This window comes from Sus scrofa, chromosome 14 (genome assembly GCF_054392235.1).
Source record: "Sus scrofa isolate SSC_HxYL_T2T_F1_AM1 chromosome 14, Sscrofa_HxYL_maternal_Yorkshire_Landrace_v2.0, whole genome shotgun sequence".
In the NCBI taxonomy this organism is placed as follows: domain Eukaryota; kingdom Metazoa; phylum Chordata; class Mammalia; order Artiodactyla; family Suidae; genus Sus; species Sus scrofa.
The window spans coordinates 65295773-65313426 of NC_139396.1; the positions used below are offsets into that span (position 1 = coordinate 65295773).

General features: G+C 53.3%; 1 protein-coding gene across 1 annotated transcript; it reads left to right on the forward strand.

The window, feature by feature from the left end:
* Positions 1-272: 272 nt before the first annotated feature.
* Positions 273-14913, forward strand: ASPHD2 (aspartate beta-hydroxylase domain containing 2). The gene is made up of 4 exons (XM_001926554.6): positions 273-481; positions 4000-5094; positions 10561-10674; positions 11259-14913. The coding sequence occupies exons 2-4, from the start codon at positions 4287-4289 to the stop codon at positions 11366-11368; spliced, it is 1032 nt and encodes a 343-aa protein (XP_001926589.3). The 5' UTR covers positions 273-481; positions 4000-4286; the 3' UTR covers positions 11369-14913.
* The last annotated feature ends 2741 nt before the right edge of the window (positions 14914-17654 follow it).

Below are 17654 nucleotides of genomic sequence, written 5' to 3' on the forward strand. Positions count from 1 at the left end.
GAGGGAGGAAGAACCTGGAGCGGATGAATTAACGCCCGCCTGCCTGCGCGCGCCCTCGGACTGGGCGGGCAGTGAGTCTCCCAGCTCCCTGCCAAGGCCGCGCCGCAAAAGCCACGCACGCGAGTGATGGGACCCCAGCCCCTGGTCTTCCGGCGGAGGAAGAACGCCGCTGGTCTCTGGGGGTCTCGGCCCCGCCCTGCGGGCCGCCCGGCGCCGGCCCCTCCCCTCCCGCGCCCCCTCCCCGCGCCGCCCAGCGGCGCGCGGCATTGTGGGAGTTGTGGTCCCCGCGGCCCCACGGAGCGCAGCGCGGCGTCGGCACCCGCGGGGGACCGGCTCGACTCCGGCTCGGGCTCCGGCGGCGTGGGCCGGGCAGCGGCCAGGCGGTGGCTCCGCGGTGCGGGCAGGGGGCGTCCGCGCCCTCGGGCGGCAGCGTCGCCCCGGCCCGAGCGGCGGTCCCCGCCGCCCGCGAGCCTGGGCACAGGTAAGTAGTGTCTCCCGGGGCTGCGGGGCGGGAGGGCGGCGCGGCCGGGCCGACCCCGCGTGAGGAGTGGGAGGAGGAGGCGGGGGCCGGGCGGCTGCAGGCCCGCGGTCCCTACGCCCGGCGGCGCGGCTGCTGAGGATGCTCAGCTCTCCGCATCCCGGCCGGGCCGAGGGGCCCCAGCCGCCCAGCGCGCGCTACGTGCTGAGTGCCGCCGCCGCCGCGGGCAGTCGCGGCCCGGGTCAGGCATCACCCACCTCCTCCCCTTGCCCCATCGCAACCCTCTCCACCGCGTTAACACCACCTACTCTTACCACCCTGCTCCTCGGTGACCACCTCCTTAGTCCCTTCCTTTGCTTGCTCTCATCCCCCCCCCCATCTCTGTGCATCACCCACTTCCCCTATTTCCCGTGCTGACCCTCCTCGCCTGTCCCGTAAGTTATCACCATAAATCTCCTTCCCTTCCCTGATTGCCCACTTTTCCAGTCATAGCTCACCTTTCTATCGTCCCATCCCCCCCGCCACCTCCTGGCGGTCACCATCTGTGTCAACCGCCCTGTGCCCTCCCCCTTTCCCCCACTCTCCTGAGTGGGTGGATACTGAAAAACCTTGCCAAGAAAGTGAGGAGGAAAGGTCTCCGGTTCCCCGCAGTGGAGGGCTGGCCCCAGGGCAGCTCTCAGGCTCCTGGGTGGCCTTACGTGGCGTCACACTCCCTTGCCTTTGCTCGCTGGGGGGCTTCTAGGGTGGCCTGGCAAGTAGTACCCTAAGAGTGACCAGAAGCTCTTTAGCACTGGGCAGCCTCCTGGACTGGTAACGTGAACTGGATTAACTAGGTTAGAGTGATGAGTCTGTCCCCCAGGCGTTCAGAAGTTATGTTTGATTGGACTTGCTCACCAAACAGTGGCCATGAATTCAGACCCTATTCCCCAGAGCCAGCTGACTCTTAAAATCTGGAGTTGCATACTATTAAAGTGCAGAACTACATAGAGGTGTCCCCATCCCTAATGAGGACAAAACGGAGCAGATGTGTAAAGGGAGTTGGAAGTTACTGTGGTCACTGAGATGCGGTAGGGGTGGCGGAGAATTCATGCCCTCCCAGTTGGAAGGGGGGCTCCTCATGAGGCTCTATGAGGGTCAGATGTTTGAACTGGCATTTGATAAACTGCCAATCACCCTGCAAAGGGAAAGGTTTAATTTAGTGTCACATTTCAGCTGTGAGCTTGTTAATCCACCTCTGAGCTCAGGCACCTGCCAAGCATGGTTTGGCAAAAAGTAAATGACAGGTAGGAAAAGCCTTTCCTTGAGCTCTCAGTGCTGTTTGTGTTCTTGTGAGCAGAGTTCAAAGCTGGGGTTCAAGGCATAAGAATGTCCTGCTGCCTTTTGTTTATAGCTCAGCCTAGCTAGCCTTCATGGCTGGCATTGTACAGAATGAGGCTTCCTCACGTGAGGGGGGCGGGGTGTCCGGTGGAAAGATTCCCTCATCTTCTACCTGGTCCTCCATGTCTTCATTTTGATTGACTTAAACTTTAAGCAGGGCTGATGAAAACTAACACTTAACAGGTGTTTGTTAAATTATCATCATCTCACTCTTAGAACATTGAAAGAAAACCTCCCCTCCTGAGAGACTCAGTTGAAGAGTTCCAATTAGGGCTTTAGCTCAGTGATGGGGGAAATCCTTTTAGTAAAAATGCTTGTTATCACGCAGATGATAGTTTCACACTGAATTTCAAGAACCCTGGGGTTCTGTTTGGGAGGAGGCTTGCAAACAAAACACCATTTTTCTTCTCTTTCTGTCAAGAGGAAACAGCTGCCAGTTCTGGTAGAGCCAGGAGAGAACCAGGGCCACAGAGTGGGGGTGGAGGGTCTGTTCCCATCCAGTGGGGCCCAGCCTTTTCCCTTCTTCCTGAATCTGTGAAGAAATGGAGAACGTGTGAGGAAAAAAATTAGCTTCTAACCTTCTCAGTCTTGTATCTTTCCTAGAAACATAAAAAAGTCCATGAATATTCAGCATGTGTGTTTTTGACTTACTAAATATTATAGTCAAGCCATTCTTTATTCAACCTAAGCTGGGAAGATGTAAGTAGGGAGTTATGGAGCACCGAAGGTTTCCCTTCATTTTAATAGCTTTGCAAGCCTTTGGGGGGAAAAAAAATCCCTTGCGATATGGAGCCACAGGAGTGTCCAGAGTTTACCTTTGGCTGTTGGAATTCTCAGTCCTGAGATAACTTTCCCTGATGCCCCAGCTTTGGTTGGCTGGCACGTGGAGATAGGATGCCACTGCGGTCACCGGCACACACTGAATGATGTGACAGCACATCATAAGTGCCATCCAGTCATTCCCCTTCATCCGGTGAGAGGAGTGTTACCCCCATCTTATAGATGAGCAAACTGAGGCTTACAGCAGTAACCTACCCTGTTGGGTTCTTAAAACTCTCTGCCATGTTGCAGGAATGTTCAGGCCAAATTTAATCCCTGGAGAAAGGGGAAGGTACAGCTTTCCTGATTTGTTTAGTGCCTTCTCGTATTCCTGAGAGAGAAGAGAGAGGGTAGAATACAACACAAGATTTCTGAATTATTCTGCTCCTTGAAGAGAGGGACTGTATTAGCCTATAGCAGACCACAGACCTGGCTGTTCTCATTGGATTAGAAAGAGCAGAATGGACAAAGATTCAGCTGAGAAACACAGCCAGGGTTTTATAGATGCAGGCAGCAAGACAGCTGGGCTCCAGTCATCTTTTGGGTATTAGGATAATCAGCGTGCCTGACACTGGCCTGAAACCATCAGTGAGATGTGTGGCAAGTCCTCCTGTCTGTTTTTCTATTTTCATTCTAGCCATCATTTCATTTTCATAACCCCGTGGGTGAGGCCAGTAGGTTAGTCTCCCAAGCGAGTAGACAAAAAATGTCCGGTGTCTGCCATAGATGTGACCCCAGGGAGCCCACTTCCTTTCCCAGCTTGATTTAAGCCTGACCTATGTCGGAAGGGCAAGAGAGATTAAATAAGAGTGATGGAATGCTATGAAAAGAGAAAGTAAAATGGAGAACATGCAGTTTCAAGTTCCTTCACCATTTGTAAGATTCTTTTGAGTCCAGATTTCTCTTTACTGAAAGGTACAGAGGTTGAAGGAGAATAAGCCCTTATTACATACTGACTGTGAAAGAGTATAGCAAATTGGATAGACATTGCTTCAAAACGGTGTCTGTGTCCCTGTCCCGGCTGCGTGAACTAGGGTGGGTTATAGAACCTCTCAGAGCCTCAGTTTCCTCATTGGTACAGTGGGAATAATAGCACCTCCTAAGGATGACACAAAGCAGATGGGACTACTGTCATGATCGAATGATACTTGGTGCAGATTAAATAGCACTCCTGGCCTTTTGGGGAATGGGGGAGAACGTACAGGGTTGAAAAGTGTGTCCCCTTCCAACAAGGCCCTTACAGAATGATCTGGGGCTTTGCATTTTAGTTGAGGACTTGTCCAGCTGTAAAAATTTATGCCAGTTTATTTTTTTTTCCACCCCAGGTCTGGACTGCCTAAAACATTTCACAGTAACCAACCCTCCTTGCTAACGTGACCTAAAGCTGCTCCTTCGCCCCTGTCCTCAGTGACTTTAACCAGGAGTGGAGGGGTGGGTACAGTCGCCTGTCAATGCTGCCCTTGCCGGGATCTGAGGAACAGTGGCAGCCATGCCCCCCCCTGTCCCAGCCACCCCTCATCCCCCACGCTGACCTGCATGGTGTGGATGCCCTGGGGACCACAAAAGACTGACTGGCTGACCCGGCTTCGGACCCCCAACAGCTCCCCCCAAGATGTCGCTCGAGTGGCTGGTGGCCTGGGGCTGGTCACTGGATGGCCTGAGGGACTGCATCGCCACCGGCATCCAGTCTGTGCGGGACTGCGACACCACGGCTGTGGTCACTGTGGCCTGCCTGCTGGTCCTGTTCGTGTGGTACTGTTACCACGTGGGCAGGGAGCAGCCCCGGCCCTACGTCTCGGTCAACGCCCTGATGCAGGGCCCTGATGCCAATGGTCTGCAGAACGGCTTCGTGTACTGCCAGTCCCCCGAGTGCGTGCGCTGCAGCCACAACGGGGGCCTCAACCAGAAGCTCTACCACAACCTGCAGGAGTATGCCAAACGCTATTCCTGGTCCGGCATGGGCCGCATCCACAAGGGCATCCGCGAGCAGGGCCGCTACCTCAACAGCCGGCCCTCCATCCAGAAGCCCGAGGTCTTCTTCCTCCCCGACCTCCCCACCACGCCCTACTTCTCCCGGGATGCACAGAAGCACGACGTGGAGCTGCTGGAGCGCAACTTCCAGACCATCCTGTGCGAGTTTGAGACCCTGTACAAAGCCTTCTCAAACTGCAGCCTCCCGCAGGGATGGAAAATGAACAGCACCCCCAGTGGGGAGTGGGTCACCTTTTACTTGGTCAATCAGGGGGTTTGCGTCCCCCGGAACTGCAGGAAGTGCCCACGGACGTACCGCTTGCTGGGAAGCCTTCGGACCTGTATTGGGAACAATGTTTTTGGGAACGCATGCATCTCTGTGCTGAGCCCCGGCACCGTGATAACGGAGCACTACGGACCCACCAACATCCGCATCCGATGCCATTTAGGTATGTCGCAGGGGCGGGGTCTCCAGGCACACGCTGTTCCAAGTAGCACCCGTCTAACGGATGGGAGTCTAGATACCACGAATGGTGGCCCAGATTGTGCTTTTTCACACGCTTCACTATCCTTGGACCAAAAATTGATGGGTCACATGTAAACTCATATCTTCTGGGATTCCCTGGTAGCCTAGCAATTAAGGATCCAGTGTTGTCACTGCTGAGGCTTGGGTTCCTGCTGTGGCTCGGTTCAGTCCCTGGCCTGGGAACTTCCGCAGGCTGTGGGCACAGCTTAAAAAAAAAAAAATTAAAAAATAAACTCATTTCTTTTTTTACTTGATCAGTGTAAACCTAATTTATGGCAGAAGCTTGGTCCAAAGGAACTCTCTGCTGTGGTGGGTCTCCATCTGCACTGTAGTATGACAGCCACCAACCCCGTGGAACTGTTGAGTGCTTGAAACGTGGCTGGTGCAGCTAAGCAGTTTGATTTTTACTTTAATCCAAGTTTAAATAGCCGCCTATGGCAGGCAGCTCCCTATCAGACAGAGTGGCTCTAGAGCCAAAGACTGTTGGGATAGTTACTGAGGTTCATGACGTCCAGGAGCCTGAAAGATACTCCCCTCCCTTCTGAATCACCAACAAGGAAGTGAAGCTTGGTGTGAAGTTGATTTGGCTTCTGGGGAAGTTGATAATATGTGTAGTGTATGTAGCAGTGGTTTTGAGAACAGCACCTGGAGGCACACCGCCTGTATTTGCATCTTGGCCCCACCATGAGCTGGCTGTGTTACTCTGGGCAAGTCACTTCACCTCTCTGGGCCTCAATTGCCTCATTTGGAGAGCGGAGGTAAAAAGATTACCTTTTCGGAGTTGCGTTGAGAATCTGGTAAGATAAAGTGTGTTGTAAAGCATTTGTTCCTGCAGAGCCTGATAGAGAGTTTTTAGATAAAAGTAGGCTGGAAAACAATTCAGTAAAGAGGGATATTAGTTCTCCAGGATGCCTCCTCCCTAGTGAGTCGTGATAACTTGTTGGTTACCAGGGCAGCAGCATCACTGGTTAGCATCCCAGGCCAGAGGAGCTGCTGAGAGCTTCCCAAGGTCCAGCTTTGGGAGTTTGCAGGGTGGCTGCCCAGCTTTGGAACAGAGGGAGGAGAAACACACTCAGGAGCCCCAGTATAGTGGCCAAGAGGTTCATGGCTACGCTCGGCAAAGGCAGCTCAGGGGGACCTGAGCTGGACACCCAGAGCCTTCTGCTGTTCCTGTTCTCTCTGTGGTAGGGATTGGACAGAGGGCCTTATGAGACAAAGGAACTTGACTCAAGCGGTTTGATTCTGTGAGTGAAAGCAGGACAAGGTAGGGGCTCTGGAGGAGGTGGCCTGGCTTTATGGCCAGCCGTGAACCTTTGGGCAGTAACTTTTTCTCTCTGGGTATCAGTTTCCACATCTGTAAAATGAGGAAATGATGCAGGACCTTTGAGAGGCTTAAACAAATTGTCTTCCATGGCAACTAGACATGGTGCCTGGCATGTGCCATTCAGAAAATGATAGCTAATAGCTTTTATGATTCAACCCTGTGTTGGGCAGTGTGAAAAATGACCCATAAGCGTAATCTCTGTCTCCAGGAAACAGTGGAATATGAACAGACCCTGGAAGCAAACACACCTGGACTCAGGTGTTGGCTTAGTGCCATTGGCCCAGTGACCTTGGGCAGGCTCTGAGATACTCTAAAATGGGTGCTATAGCTGCCTGGGGGCTGCTTGGAAGGTGAGAAGTATGGACTATGTGTAAAGTTCTTGGCAGCTCATGCAGTCTGCCAGAGGGGGCTCTGGTTAATCTAAGAGCTGAGATGTCTGTCTAAGTGATGATCATGGTCAGTAAAATCTCTGTGCGAGGCACCGGGGCACACTCTGAGCTCAAGGGCTGCAGGGGCTGCGGTGGACTGCTCTGTGGGGGTGGATCTGACCCGGAGGGAACCCTGGGACCTCCAGGGTGGAGCAGAGGGGAAGCCTTCCTCCAGGACTGGGGTGCTATGTCTGGAATCCCTGGGGAACCACTGGTGGGAACTGAGCAAGCTGCAGAGGGCCCCTTGCCAGGCCGAGGAATCGAGGCTGTGGGCGACAGGGACCATTGCTGTTCTTTTTAAAGGTTTTCCTTGTGGGCTTTTTAAAAGCTTTATAACGATAGGTAGGGAAGGGCATTGGAGGCTGATGTGGTAGAATTCTGGGCAGGTGTGTAGAGTAGGAAGGACTGGTGGTAAGAACACCCAGGATCTGCCTCCGGGGTGTTAATAGCTGTTGTATATCTGCAGCCCCGTGTGTGTGTGTGTGTGTGTGTGTGTGTGTGTAAAACATGCCTGCTCAGGCCTCTTTATGACCTGTCATTCCCCTCCCAGCCCAGAGGGTTATTTGCCACCAGAAAAACTGGGTCTTCTATGTCACCCTGGACAGCAGGAGGTGTTGGAAGGTGTCCCACCATCATGGGGCTGTCCCGGTGGTTAGGGACAGTGCCAGGGCTGGGTTTGCCCCATTTCCTTCTCTCCTCTGTGTGCCCAGATGTCTCCACCCACAAAGGAAATAGGCATGTGAGACGCATGTGACCTTGTGTGTTGACAGAAGGGGAGTCTGGAGGATGAGGTCAGAGGCAGGGAGGGCCTGCCATATGCTGGTGGCCACAATTCTGATGTTACCTGGCCAACGTGGGGAGGCACCTGCGGTTCCAGAACCGTGCCCTTGAAATGCCAGTCTGGCCTCCTTTTCTGCCCTCTGACTGAGTTGTGACCGGGGACATCCTCCCTCTGTACAACCAGAGCCCCAGCCACTGCTCTTCTGACGTTGGTCTCTCAGGATGGCACATGTTTGCTAGGCCTGCTCTGAGCTAACTCCAGAGGTGGCATCGCTTAGCCCCCACTCGCTGCGGGACCACAGGATGGCTCTGGCTCAGCCTTCACCCAGCATCATGGCCAGGGCTATGATGTCGCCACCCACTGCCACAAACCTCTGGGGAACAACCTCTGAAACTAGCTAGTCAGTTGTTAGAGGGGAGGCAGATGCCCTTCTGAAAGGCTAACCTCAGGGAAGGGTAGATGGAAAGGTGAGTGTATTCAAATTCTTGCTAAATCAGCACAATTAGGCTCTCATTTTCCTTTCGTGAGTATATTGTTGGATTTCTCGGCTGCCTGGCTGAGTGGTGCAAAAGGGTCAGCTTGGGCCTGCCTTCCCACCCTGAATGCCACCTGCCAGCCGTCTGAAGCGAGGCCGCTGCCAGTGGGAGAGCCCTTTCTCTACCTGTCTTGCTTTCAGTGGGTAGTGGGGCCAAAGCAGCCTGCCCTAAGCCGGCTGAATTCTCTGTTTGGAGGAGTGCTGATCGTTTCTGCCAGCCAGGCTGGTTTGCAGCAATGGGCAGGGGTGGTGGCCACGGGAAGGTTGGAGCCCAGTGAAGGGAAGGCGGTGGAGAATAAGCAGCGGCCTGGGAAGCCAGCAGGTCAGGCCTTGTTTCTGTTGGATCACAGTGCGCGGCAGTGATTCATCTCGTGGCCCAGAGGAAGGGAAGCTTCTTTTGGAAACCCTGGGGTGAACTGTCCCTGCAGAGAACTACCTATTCCGGAAGACCTTCTCCACCTGAACCAACAGTGAGGGCACGTGTGGAAAGATGTGGCCTGTGGGCTCTCTGTACAGGCCAGTGAGCTGCAGGCTAAACCCATTTACAGCACTAACCTCCCTCTACCCGACCCTGGCAGTTGTTAACAGGAGGGGGAGAGATCATGGTTCCAGAGGCAGAATGGACAGTGTCAGCTGACAGTGCTTTGACTCTTGATAGTGAAACATATTAGCTCCAGAAAAATTGACAGTCCTTTAGTATCATACTACCGGTATAACAACAAGCATTTATATCATATTGTCCAGTGTAGTAAGAGCCTGTTCTGTGGAGTCAGACAGATTTGGGTTCAAATCTCAGTTCCTGCAGGACTGAATAGCAACTTCCAGCTGGTCATTTAACTTCTCTAAAGTTCAGTTGCTCCATCTGGAAAGCATGTGAAATGATGTCTGTAAAGTGTTTATTTAACACAAACCTGCTCAGAGGTAAGTCTTCAGTTATTGTAGGAAGGACAGCGGTCTCACAGCCAGGAAGCCAGCTATGCTCATGGCCTCTCTTTACAGACAAGGAGGCTATGGCTCAGAGAGGTTGAGTGACTTGCTCAAAGTCCACAGCACGTAAGGTCAGGGGCAGTCGTCTGACCTCAAGTCCTGAGTCCTACCCACTCCTCCACGTGGCCTCTTTGAATTCTAACTCAAGATGCACTTCCTGGAGCCATCCATTTCTGGTTCAAAGTGTGCCTTAGGGAATTCCCTTCGTGGCTCAGTGGTTGGCAAACGTGACTAGGATCCATGAGGATGCGGGTTCCATCCCTGAACTCGCTCAGTGGGTTAGGGATCCAGCATTGCTGTGGCTGTGGTGTAGGCCGGACCTGTAGTTCCGAATCAACCCCTAGCCTGGGAACTTCCTTATGCTGTGGATGCGGCCCTAAAAAGGAAAAAAAGCGAAAAAAGAAAAAAAAAAGTGCCTTTAATACTCTGGCTGTTAGAGAAAAACTGTTTCATGTGTGTCAAAAAGGACATTACATCACAGGGGGATGCCTACTGGCGGCCCAGGGTCATGGTCATCAGAGTGAATTGCTGAAGACAGATGAGAACGCTGCCATCGCCGTCCCTCTTCCAGGGTTCCATTTCCTCCCGGGTCAGTGCTGACGAACCTCTTCTGAACTGGTTAGGCAGCTACGCTGGCGCCTTCATTTACAGATGGCCTGGTGGTGCCAGGGGACAAGCATTCCTTCTGTCCCTTGGATGGGAGATGGGGGCATGAGAGTGCATGTATGGCAATATTTCATCCAGACCTCCTTTCTGGGTTATGTTCAGGAGCCCCCACTTGCATCATGAATATATGGCTCCCTACTCGGGTAGCTGTTTCCTTAGGGATGTGTCCAGTTTCCCAGAAGGAGGCTGGAAACTTAAGACTGTGAACATGCCCTTCTTGGGCCTCACATGGATTTAAAGTGCCCAGGAAGCAGGCACTGGGTCTCTGCATCTTTAATCTCAGCTCAACAGCCCTTGACTGTTAGTTAGGCAGGCGGGGTTCTGAACCTGCCTCTCTCAATTTCCGGGGGTCCCGTGGCTGGGCTTCAGGAGTCCAAACGTGTAGTGCAAGCCTCGGTCGGGGCTTTAATCGGAGGAGTCCCTGGCCCAGAACAGATTAAGCCAGTGGAGGAATGAGCTTTTCCAGGGAGCACCGTGAGGATCCCAGTGCACAGCCTGGATCTGTCCTGTGGAGCCTCGCCCCCTCCAAACGCGGCTCCCAAGGGGTGAGGTGGAAGGTCAGGGTTTGGAAAGTTGAGAGCTCTCTCCAAAGCCAGTCACCCCTGATTTGCAGTGTCTCTGACCCTGCCTGCCTTCATTCTCTTTTCTCTCCTTTCCCCCGACCCCAGGTCTGAAAACCCCAGGTGGCTGTGAGCTGGTGGTGGGCGGGGAGCCCCAGTGCTGGGCAGAAGGCCGCTGTCTCCTGTTCGACGACTCCTTCCTGCACACTGCATTCCACGAAGGTGAGTGGCTGCCTGCTCTGTGGCCGCCTCTTGAAAGAAATATAGATACACAAACGTTACTTTTTAGAGCAGTCTCTGGTCTCCAGAAAAATTGAGCAGAATGTACAGCGTCTGCCCCTTGACGTGTCCTCCCCCCCACACAATTTCCCCTTTTAATAACACCTGGCCTTCTGTGGTACATTTGTTCTAGCGGATGAGCCAACTTTGACGCATTCTTATCAACTGAGGTCCGTAGTTTACATGAGGCTTCGCTCTTGCTGTGGTATACATTCTACGGGTTTGGACAAACGTGTGTGTCATGTACGTGCTGTGACAAGATCATATGGAAGAGTTTTCCTGCCCTAAAAATCCTCCGTGCTCCACCTACCACTTTTTCACCTCTCCCTCCGCTTCCTCTGCCTATTTCCTTTCATGCCTCCTGGCCAGAACCTTCTGGAACCTTCCGATAACATTGTTGAGGAGAGAGGAGGCGATCTTGCGATCCGTGCCAAGGGGCAGGAGGGGGCTGGCTGTGAGGGGCCAGCTCTGTGTGGGTCTTGGCTCCCGGCGGTTTGAACCTCTCTTCTCTCGCCGCCCTCCCCCAGGTTCAGCGGAGGATGGCCCGCGGGTGGTTTTCATGGTGGATTTGTGGCATCCAAACGTCGCAGCGGCCGAACGGCAGGCCCTGGATTTCATCTTTGCTCCGGGACGATGAGAACATTGCCCATGCTGGAGTCGGCGAGAGTGGCTGTGGGTCAGCTGGGCAGACTGGGGTGCGGCCCAGCCCTGCCCGGGTTACCATTTCTGCTCAGAAACCTGCCTCAGCAGAAAGCTCTTACTTGGGATTTTTTTTTTTTTTTTTTTTTTTTTTTTAAGCTCTCGTTGGATCCCTCTTTCCTTTGGTTCTTGAAAATGGGAAAATTTCAGCTTGTTTTTCCTTGGATTTTTTTTTTTCCCTTCCAGTCATTTGCTTCTGCAATTCCTTTCTGCCTAGTAGTGCATTACTTTGCTCTGTGACCAGAGGCTCGGTGTCCCTGTTGTCTGTGTCACGCTGCTACCTGGTTTTGTCAGTGCTCTGAAATAGAGTCGCCAAATGGTTACTTGTCTGAATGTAATAGCGTAAATCTTCTTGTGGCCGTCTTAAAAGAAACAAAAAACAAAACAACAAAAAACTGCAAACCAGAGAGCTGGAGAACTTGGCCTCTGCTGACGTCACTGTCATTTGGGGGCCCCTTCAGGGAGGCGTCTGCGGTCACCGTCCCTGCCAGGTTCCTCGGCAGGGCGCCCGTCAGGGTGGGCCAGACCCACTGTCGCTCACCTCACCCCAGGCCCCATCAGGTCCCTGATGACGAAGCGCATCAGGCTGGTGGGACTGGAAGCTTTCCTGTGAATGTTGCTTTCCCACAAAGCTGAGGCTGGGGCTCCCATGGATCAGCCGCAGAATGTGCGATACGCTTACCTCACTGCCTACAGAAGCCCTACTGCCAAACCGGGCCTGGAGAATTCCCTGTTTGAGCTGTTTGGAGTCCACGGCGATGAGTGTTCAGACCACCAGGCTGGCTGATGGGCGCTGAGGTGGGATAAGCCCTCAGTCGGCCAGTGACGTTCTGGGAAAGCCTTTTTTCTGGCAAAACTGGAGTCGTAGATCCAACCAAAGTGTCTGTTTTGCTTTGAAGTTCTGTTGCCTATGATTTTTGGTTTATTTGTCTGTACATATGTGTTCAACGCTGGGCTTGGAGAGCATGGCAGAGTCAGTCCTGGGTCTCTGTCACTGCACAAGGGTGTGTGCCGGGTGAGGGCCACCTAAGCCAGTGTGTGCGCGTGAGGATGCTGGGGGAACCTGTAGACCCAGCATGGTCTCAGCGCTGGCTCTGTGGTCTTCTGTGAAGGACAAGGCCCCATGTAGCCAGTGTGTGAAGGAGTCGCCTCCGGCCATACTAGAGATGCCTTTTTTGAATAATGAATTATGGCAGAGTCAGGTTCATAAAGCCATGGAGCGGTACGGAACATACCGCTTGTCACGTGTCCAGGTCCAATGTTTCCGAACAGAAACCAGCAGCTTCTGGGAGGAACAACCATCAGAAGTAAACATGATCTGAAACGTACTAGGTAGTTACTAGCGAGTGTGCAAAGAAAGCGTGTCTACATTTGAGTAAAATTTCTACACATATTTTTCAGGGATTAGAATGCAGGAAAGGGCAGAAATTTCAAACACACCTGAAGTCTTTTTACTCATTGCGTTTCTTGTTAAAGAATCACTGAGGTGCATGATTTCTATACATCCTGACTGCTCTACGTTTACGTAGCCAACAGCCCACCCAGTTACCTGGCTGCCTGTGCTCATGTGATGTGGTTGGGGACCAGGAGGTAAATAAAAAATCTCACTGAAACCCAGAGTGAAGTGCTCCCGTGGTCTGGTGGAGAGGAGACTTGACTGGGGCAGAAGCTCCGAGAGGGGCTGCGTGTGAGGCTCTTGGTTTCCGGATCATGTCACAGAGACAGGGGGGCCCTGAAATGTCATCTTGTCTGTGAATGAATCAAAACGTGGTTCTAAGTAATGCGCATGTCGGCGGGGGGAGGGAGCAGATCCATGGAATGTGCAGGAACTACAGATGTCACTCTGGGCACAGAACAAGGACTGTGCTTCGGAAAAGCCGAGGATTCAGACTCAGGGCCAGGAATGTGGTCACTCACTCTGATGTGACCTTGGGCAAGTCGTGGAGCCTCTGGCAGCCTCAGTCTCCTTTACGGTGGAGACAGCGCCTGGCATGCAAAGCAGCGATGTTGGTTCCCTTCCCCATATAGCAGTGGTTCTAAGCAGTTGTAGAGAAACAGGTGAGGAGGATGGTCCAGTGAGAAAGAAAGGGATGGACACACTGGAGCAGTCATAGGCGTGGCCAGGTAGCCACGGCTTCTTTCCTTTGTCTGTATCTAACCTCGGGGGGTGGGGGGGGGGAGCAGGGCCCTCAACAGCTGCATTTGGAATTTTCCCCTTATCTTAGAAGGGGGATGGGGACTCTTGTGGCCTGGAGCCCCAGGGGCTGCCTGGCTGTTGGGTGTTTTTGTAGCAAGCAGGAGGGCCGCCACAGCAAGCAGGAGGGAGGAACACCAGGCACGCAGGGCCGTGATAGTTCTCACTCTCCTGAAGTGTGCATTGCCAGCTAGGCAACTGCTAAAGTAATTTCCAAGTTGTAGCTGAGGACGCCCAGGGTGAGAGACGGGAGCCGGCATGCCCTCCCAGCTGCAAATGGGAAGCCCTGCCTTCCCCCCACAAACAGCCTGCCTCAGCTACAAGGCCAGACTGTTACTCAGTTTCACATCCCAGGTCTCCCAGGCACCTGCTCATCATCCCCCAAAGTCAGCTAACTTGTCTGGATTCTGAGCCCTCCTTTAGTGACAGTGGCCATACTTGTAGCGTCTAGTACCCTGTAGCATGTGGTGGGGGAGGGGAAGGGCAGCCCGCACCTCCTGGTTCTAGACTTTGGCTGCACACTTGCAATCACCTGGGGAGCTTCTGAGAAATGCTGATACCCATGATCCCAAGGCATCTCATTTCTTTGCCCAGGTCTTGGTATTTGTTTCACCTTGTTTCCTGGCCTGACTCTATAATGTGTAGCTGGGGCTGGGGGTGTAGCTGGCCCTGAGTTGCAAGAGTGGTAAAGCCTTTGAAACCAACCAGCTGGAGCTTAGAGGCTGGACTGTGCCCCTGCGTAACAGTGGGCAGGCCTTTGAAACCAGCCAGCTGGAGGTTAGAGGCTGGGTCCCTGTGTAACAGTGGGCAGGCACCTAACCGTTGTCTGTGCTTTTAACTCTCTTCCACCTGTACTTTGATGAGCCTCCTCCAAGATCATAACATTCCCACTTTCAGTCCTTGGATTCTTCCAGGACCTGACCCAACTCCAGCTGCCAGGCTGGGCACATGACCCACACCTGACCAATCAGAGCCTTCCAGATTCCTGGGTACTCAGGGGTTGGGGTCAGGGCTGGGCATATGACCCACGCCTGACCAATCAGAGCCTTCCAAACTCCTGAGTACTCAGAGGTTGGGTCAGAGTTGGGCAAGTTCTTTTCTGGGACTGTTGACAAAAAGAGGCTACTTTTCATAGGATGGAGGTTGGGGATCCAGTGTAAAGAAAGCTTGAGAGTGAAACTTGTCTCATCCTGTGGAGATCATCTGAATCCTGAATATAGCTTTGCCTGGAACCAGCCCTACCTCTGGACTTTTGCGTTACATGAGCCAATAAACTCCCTTTGAACTCAGGTTTGAGTTGTGGTTTCTCTTCATTGCTACCCAATGTCCAAATCCACTCCATGAGCTTCATCTATAAAAGGGCCTAATGCCTCCTGTTATAGGCTTAAGTTTGAATAAGATGGTGTTACGTCAGGTTGTGTTTGGGTGGGAAGTGCCCCTTACAGGTTTTAGATGTGTAAATATGAGAAAAGAAGGCTAAGTACAAAATGCTGTTTTCAAGGACCATGGTGCCCTGCTGCCAGCAGCCTCCCCATGACATGTACGTCCCCAGCTGAATCTTGCTAACCAGATGTAGACACGGGGAACAGGACAGAATAAGGCCATGTATTTTAGAGCTGCCGACAGATGGCAGGGAAAATACTCAAACAGATTGTAGCATTAGGCGGCAGGAGGCAACACACACAGATTGACTGACTTTCCGCCTCCTTCCCAGGCACACACGTTGGTCCTAACTTTGGATTACCTACCCTTCCCCATATTTCCCACTTCTGCCACATTAGCCACCCAGATTCAAGGTGTGTGTGTTTCCCCCTCAAGTGCAGAGAGCACTGCGCCCTCTGGGAGATTGTTCGCATAAATTGTTATAATATTTGTGGCCTCATGGGGTGGGGGCAGGGAGAATTATGCACGCTTAACAGGAGAAAACCTAGACTCAGAGCTCAGAGGGCAGTGGACATGATCAAGGTCGTTGTGCCGGCTGGAGGACAAGCCGGAAATAGAAGCCAGGTGTCCCAGCTCGCAGCTCAGCATCCCCAGGCTTTTGAACTCTGGTCATGCATTCAAGTCTCTCTCCATGGAAAGGCCATTTGCCTTCTCAGGACACACACACCAAACCCCACTTTCTCTGGGTCCACAGCATGCACACTTTCACATACCTTGCCTTTCCCCTCTGTTTTAAAGACACTGAGGGCTGTTCTCTGGTGGTCTAGTGGTCAGGACTCACACTTTCACCACTGCGGGTTCAGGTTCAGAGAAGTACATTAACTTGGCCCCATTTCCACAACACTAAGTCTTATTAGAGCTGGGGTTTGAACCCAGGTCTCTTGATGCCAAAGCCTTGTGCTCCTGCTGCCACAGGAACCAGCGGGGGCTGTTTGGAGAGTAAGAACACACCCCATGCCTCTTCACCAGCCCATGGGAGATGGAGACGGGAGATGGCTCGGCTCGTCCTCCCCGCCCCATCCACTTCCTGGGAGCGCTCAGCCCCGCTGAGCGGGGGAGGCAGGGCAGAGAAGGGCTGCCACTCAGCTGGGACCCGCCACTCAGCTGGGACCTGAGCACACTCGGGCCATCGTGAAATGGCCTCTTCTTGGCTCTTGACTGCATTCAAAAGCCACTCTGGGTTTTGTTCTCCAGAGAAATACAGCTGGCTTCAGGTTCAGACTTTTAAAATAAACAGAGAGAAAGTGTCCTTTTTTAGCCTTGAGGCCCTGAGAATCTTCACCTTAAGCTTCCCAAATTCAGTGAACATGTTGAGAAAAGATCCAGGGTGTTTTTTCCTGTGCTACTGTGTGTCTTACCCCCTGACCTCCCCTCCTGCCGCTCTTTCCCCAGGACAAGCCCATAGGGAAGGGGTGGGCCAGGCTTGCGGGGGGTGGGGGTGGCAGACTTTGATGTTGCTGGAGGTTTGAGAGCCGTTGGTTGTCTGCTCACTCCTCGGGCTCCTTCAGAGTAGGAATCTCCCCCCGATCTCGCCACCTGAGGACAAGTGCCCGTCATGAAGCAGGCATGTCCCTCGACCCACCCCAAGTGCAGGCTCCTCCCGTCTCCCAAGTATTCCTCAAATGTGCCTGATTCTCTCCATCATCTTGTTGCCTTGTTGCCTCCCTGCTCTGGGCCACTAACCCCTCCCACCCAGACAACTGCAGCCTCCTGATGGTTTCTGCTCCTGCCCTGCTGCTTACCCATCCAGGAGCCAGTGATGAACCCAATGGAGTCACTCCCCCTGTTTAAAAGCTTCCTTTAGCCAGGTGCCTCGGCAAGCCTGCAAGGCCCTTGTGTAACCCCAGCTGCCCTCACTCCCTGCCTGTGCTCCAGGGCACTGCACTGTCGAGGGACAGGGGACTTGGCACCGGCAGGACAGATCCTTCAAGTTTGTGGGGTGGGCATATTCATTCCCGTGGCTGCTCTAACAAATTACTGCGAAGTCGGTGGCTTAAGACAGCAGAACTCATTCTTTCATGCCTCTGGGGACCAGAATCGGTTTTGCTGGACCTGAATCACGGGTGGACAGGGTCACACTGCCTCCAGATGCTCTAGGCAGAATCCATCCCTTGCTTCTTCCAGCATGTGTGGCCCAGGGGTTCCTAGACTTGTGGCCGCGTCACTCCCTCTCTGCTGCCGCCTCACATGGCCTTCTCGCATGTGAATAGTCTCCTCTGCCTCTCCCATAAGCATACGGTGATGGCACTTGGATAACCTGGCTCTCAGGATCCTTTATCACACCTGCAAAACCTTGATCACATGAAGTGTCGCTCACAGAACCTGGTTGGTGCTTTTGGGGGCCATCGTTGGGCCCATGACAGATGGCCTGTGGCCTGGCATGAGGATGCACACATGTGGGAGGCGGGCGAACCTGCTTATTGCAGGACGGGTGTGAGGATGCAGTAACCAGGGGCGTTTGAAGAGCATTTCAGCCAAGTTGGAAAGGACCACCATGGGAGTAAAGATGACCCCAGAGTGGGTGACCACACCCAGAGTGCAGTCTCCCCTTGCTATGCTGTCAGGGTGACAAGAGCCAGGAGCCTAG

Bases quoted from the DNA above. Each gene is read 5' to 3' on its own strand.
- ASPHD2 (XM_001926554.6), top strand. From the start codon at position 4,287: ATGTCGCTCGAGTGGCTGGTGGCCTGGGGCTGGTCACTGGATGGCCTG. The intron at 5,095-10,560 runs GTATGTCGCAGG...CCCCGACCCCAG, and splicing joins CCGCATCCGATGCCATTTAG to GTCTGAAAACCCCAGGTGGC. The intron at 10,675-11,258 runs GTGAGTGGCTGC...GCCCTCCCCCAG, and splicing joins GCACACTGCATTCCACGAAG to GTTCAGCGGAGGATGGCCCG.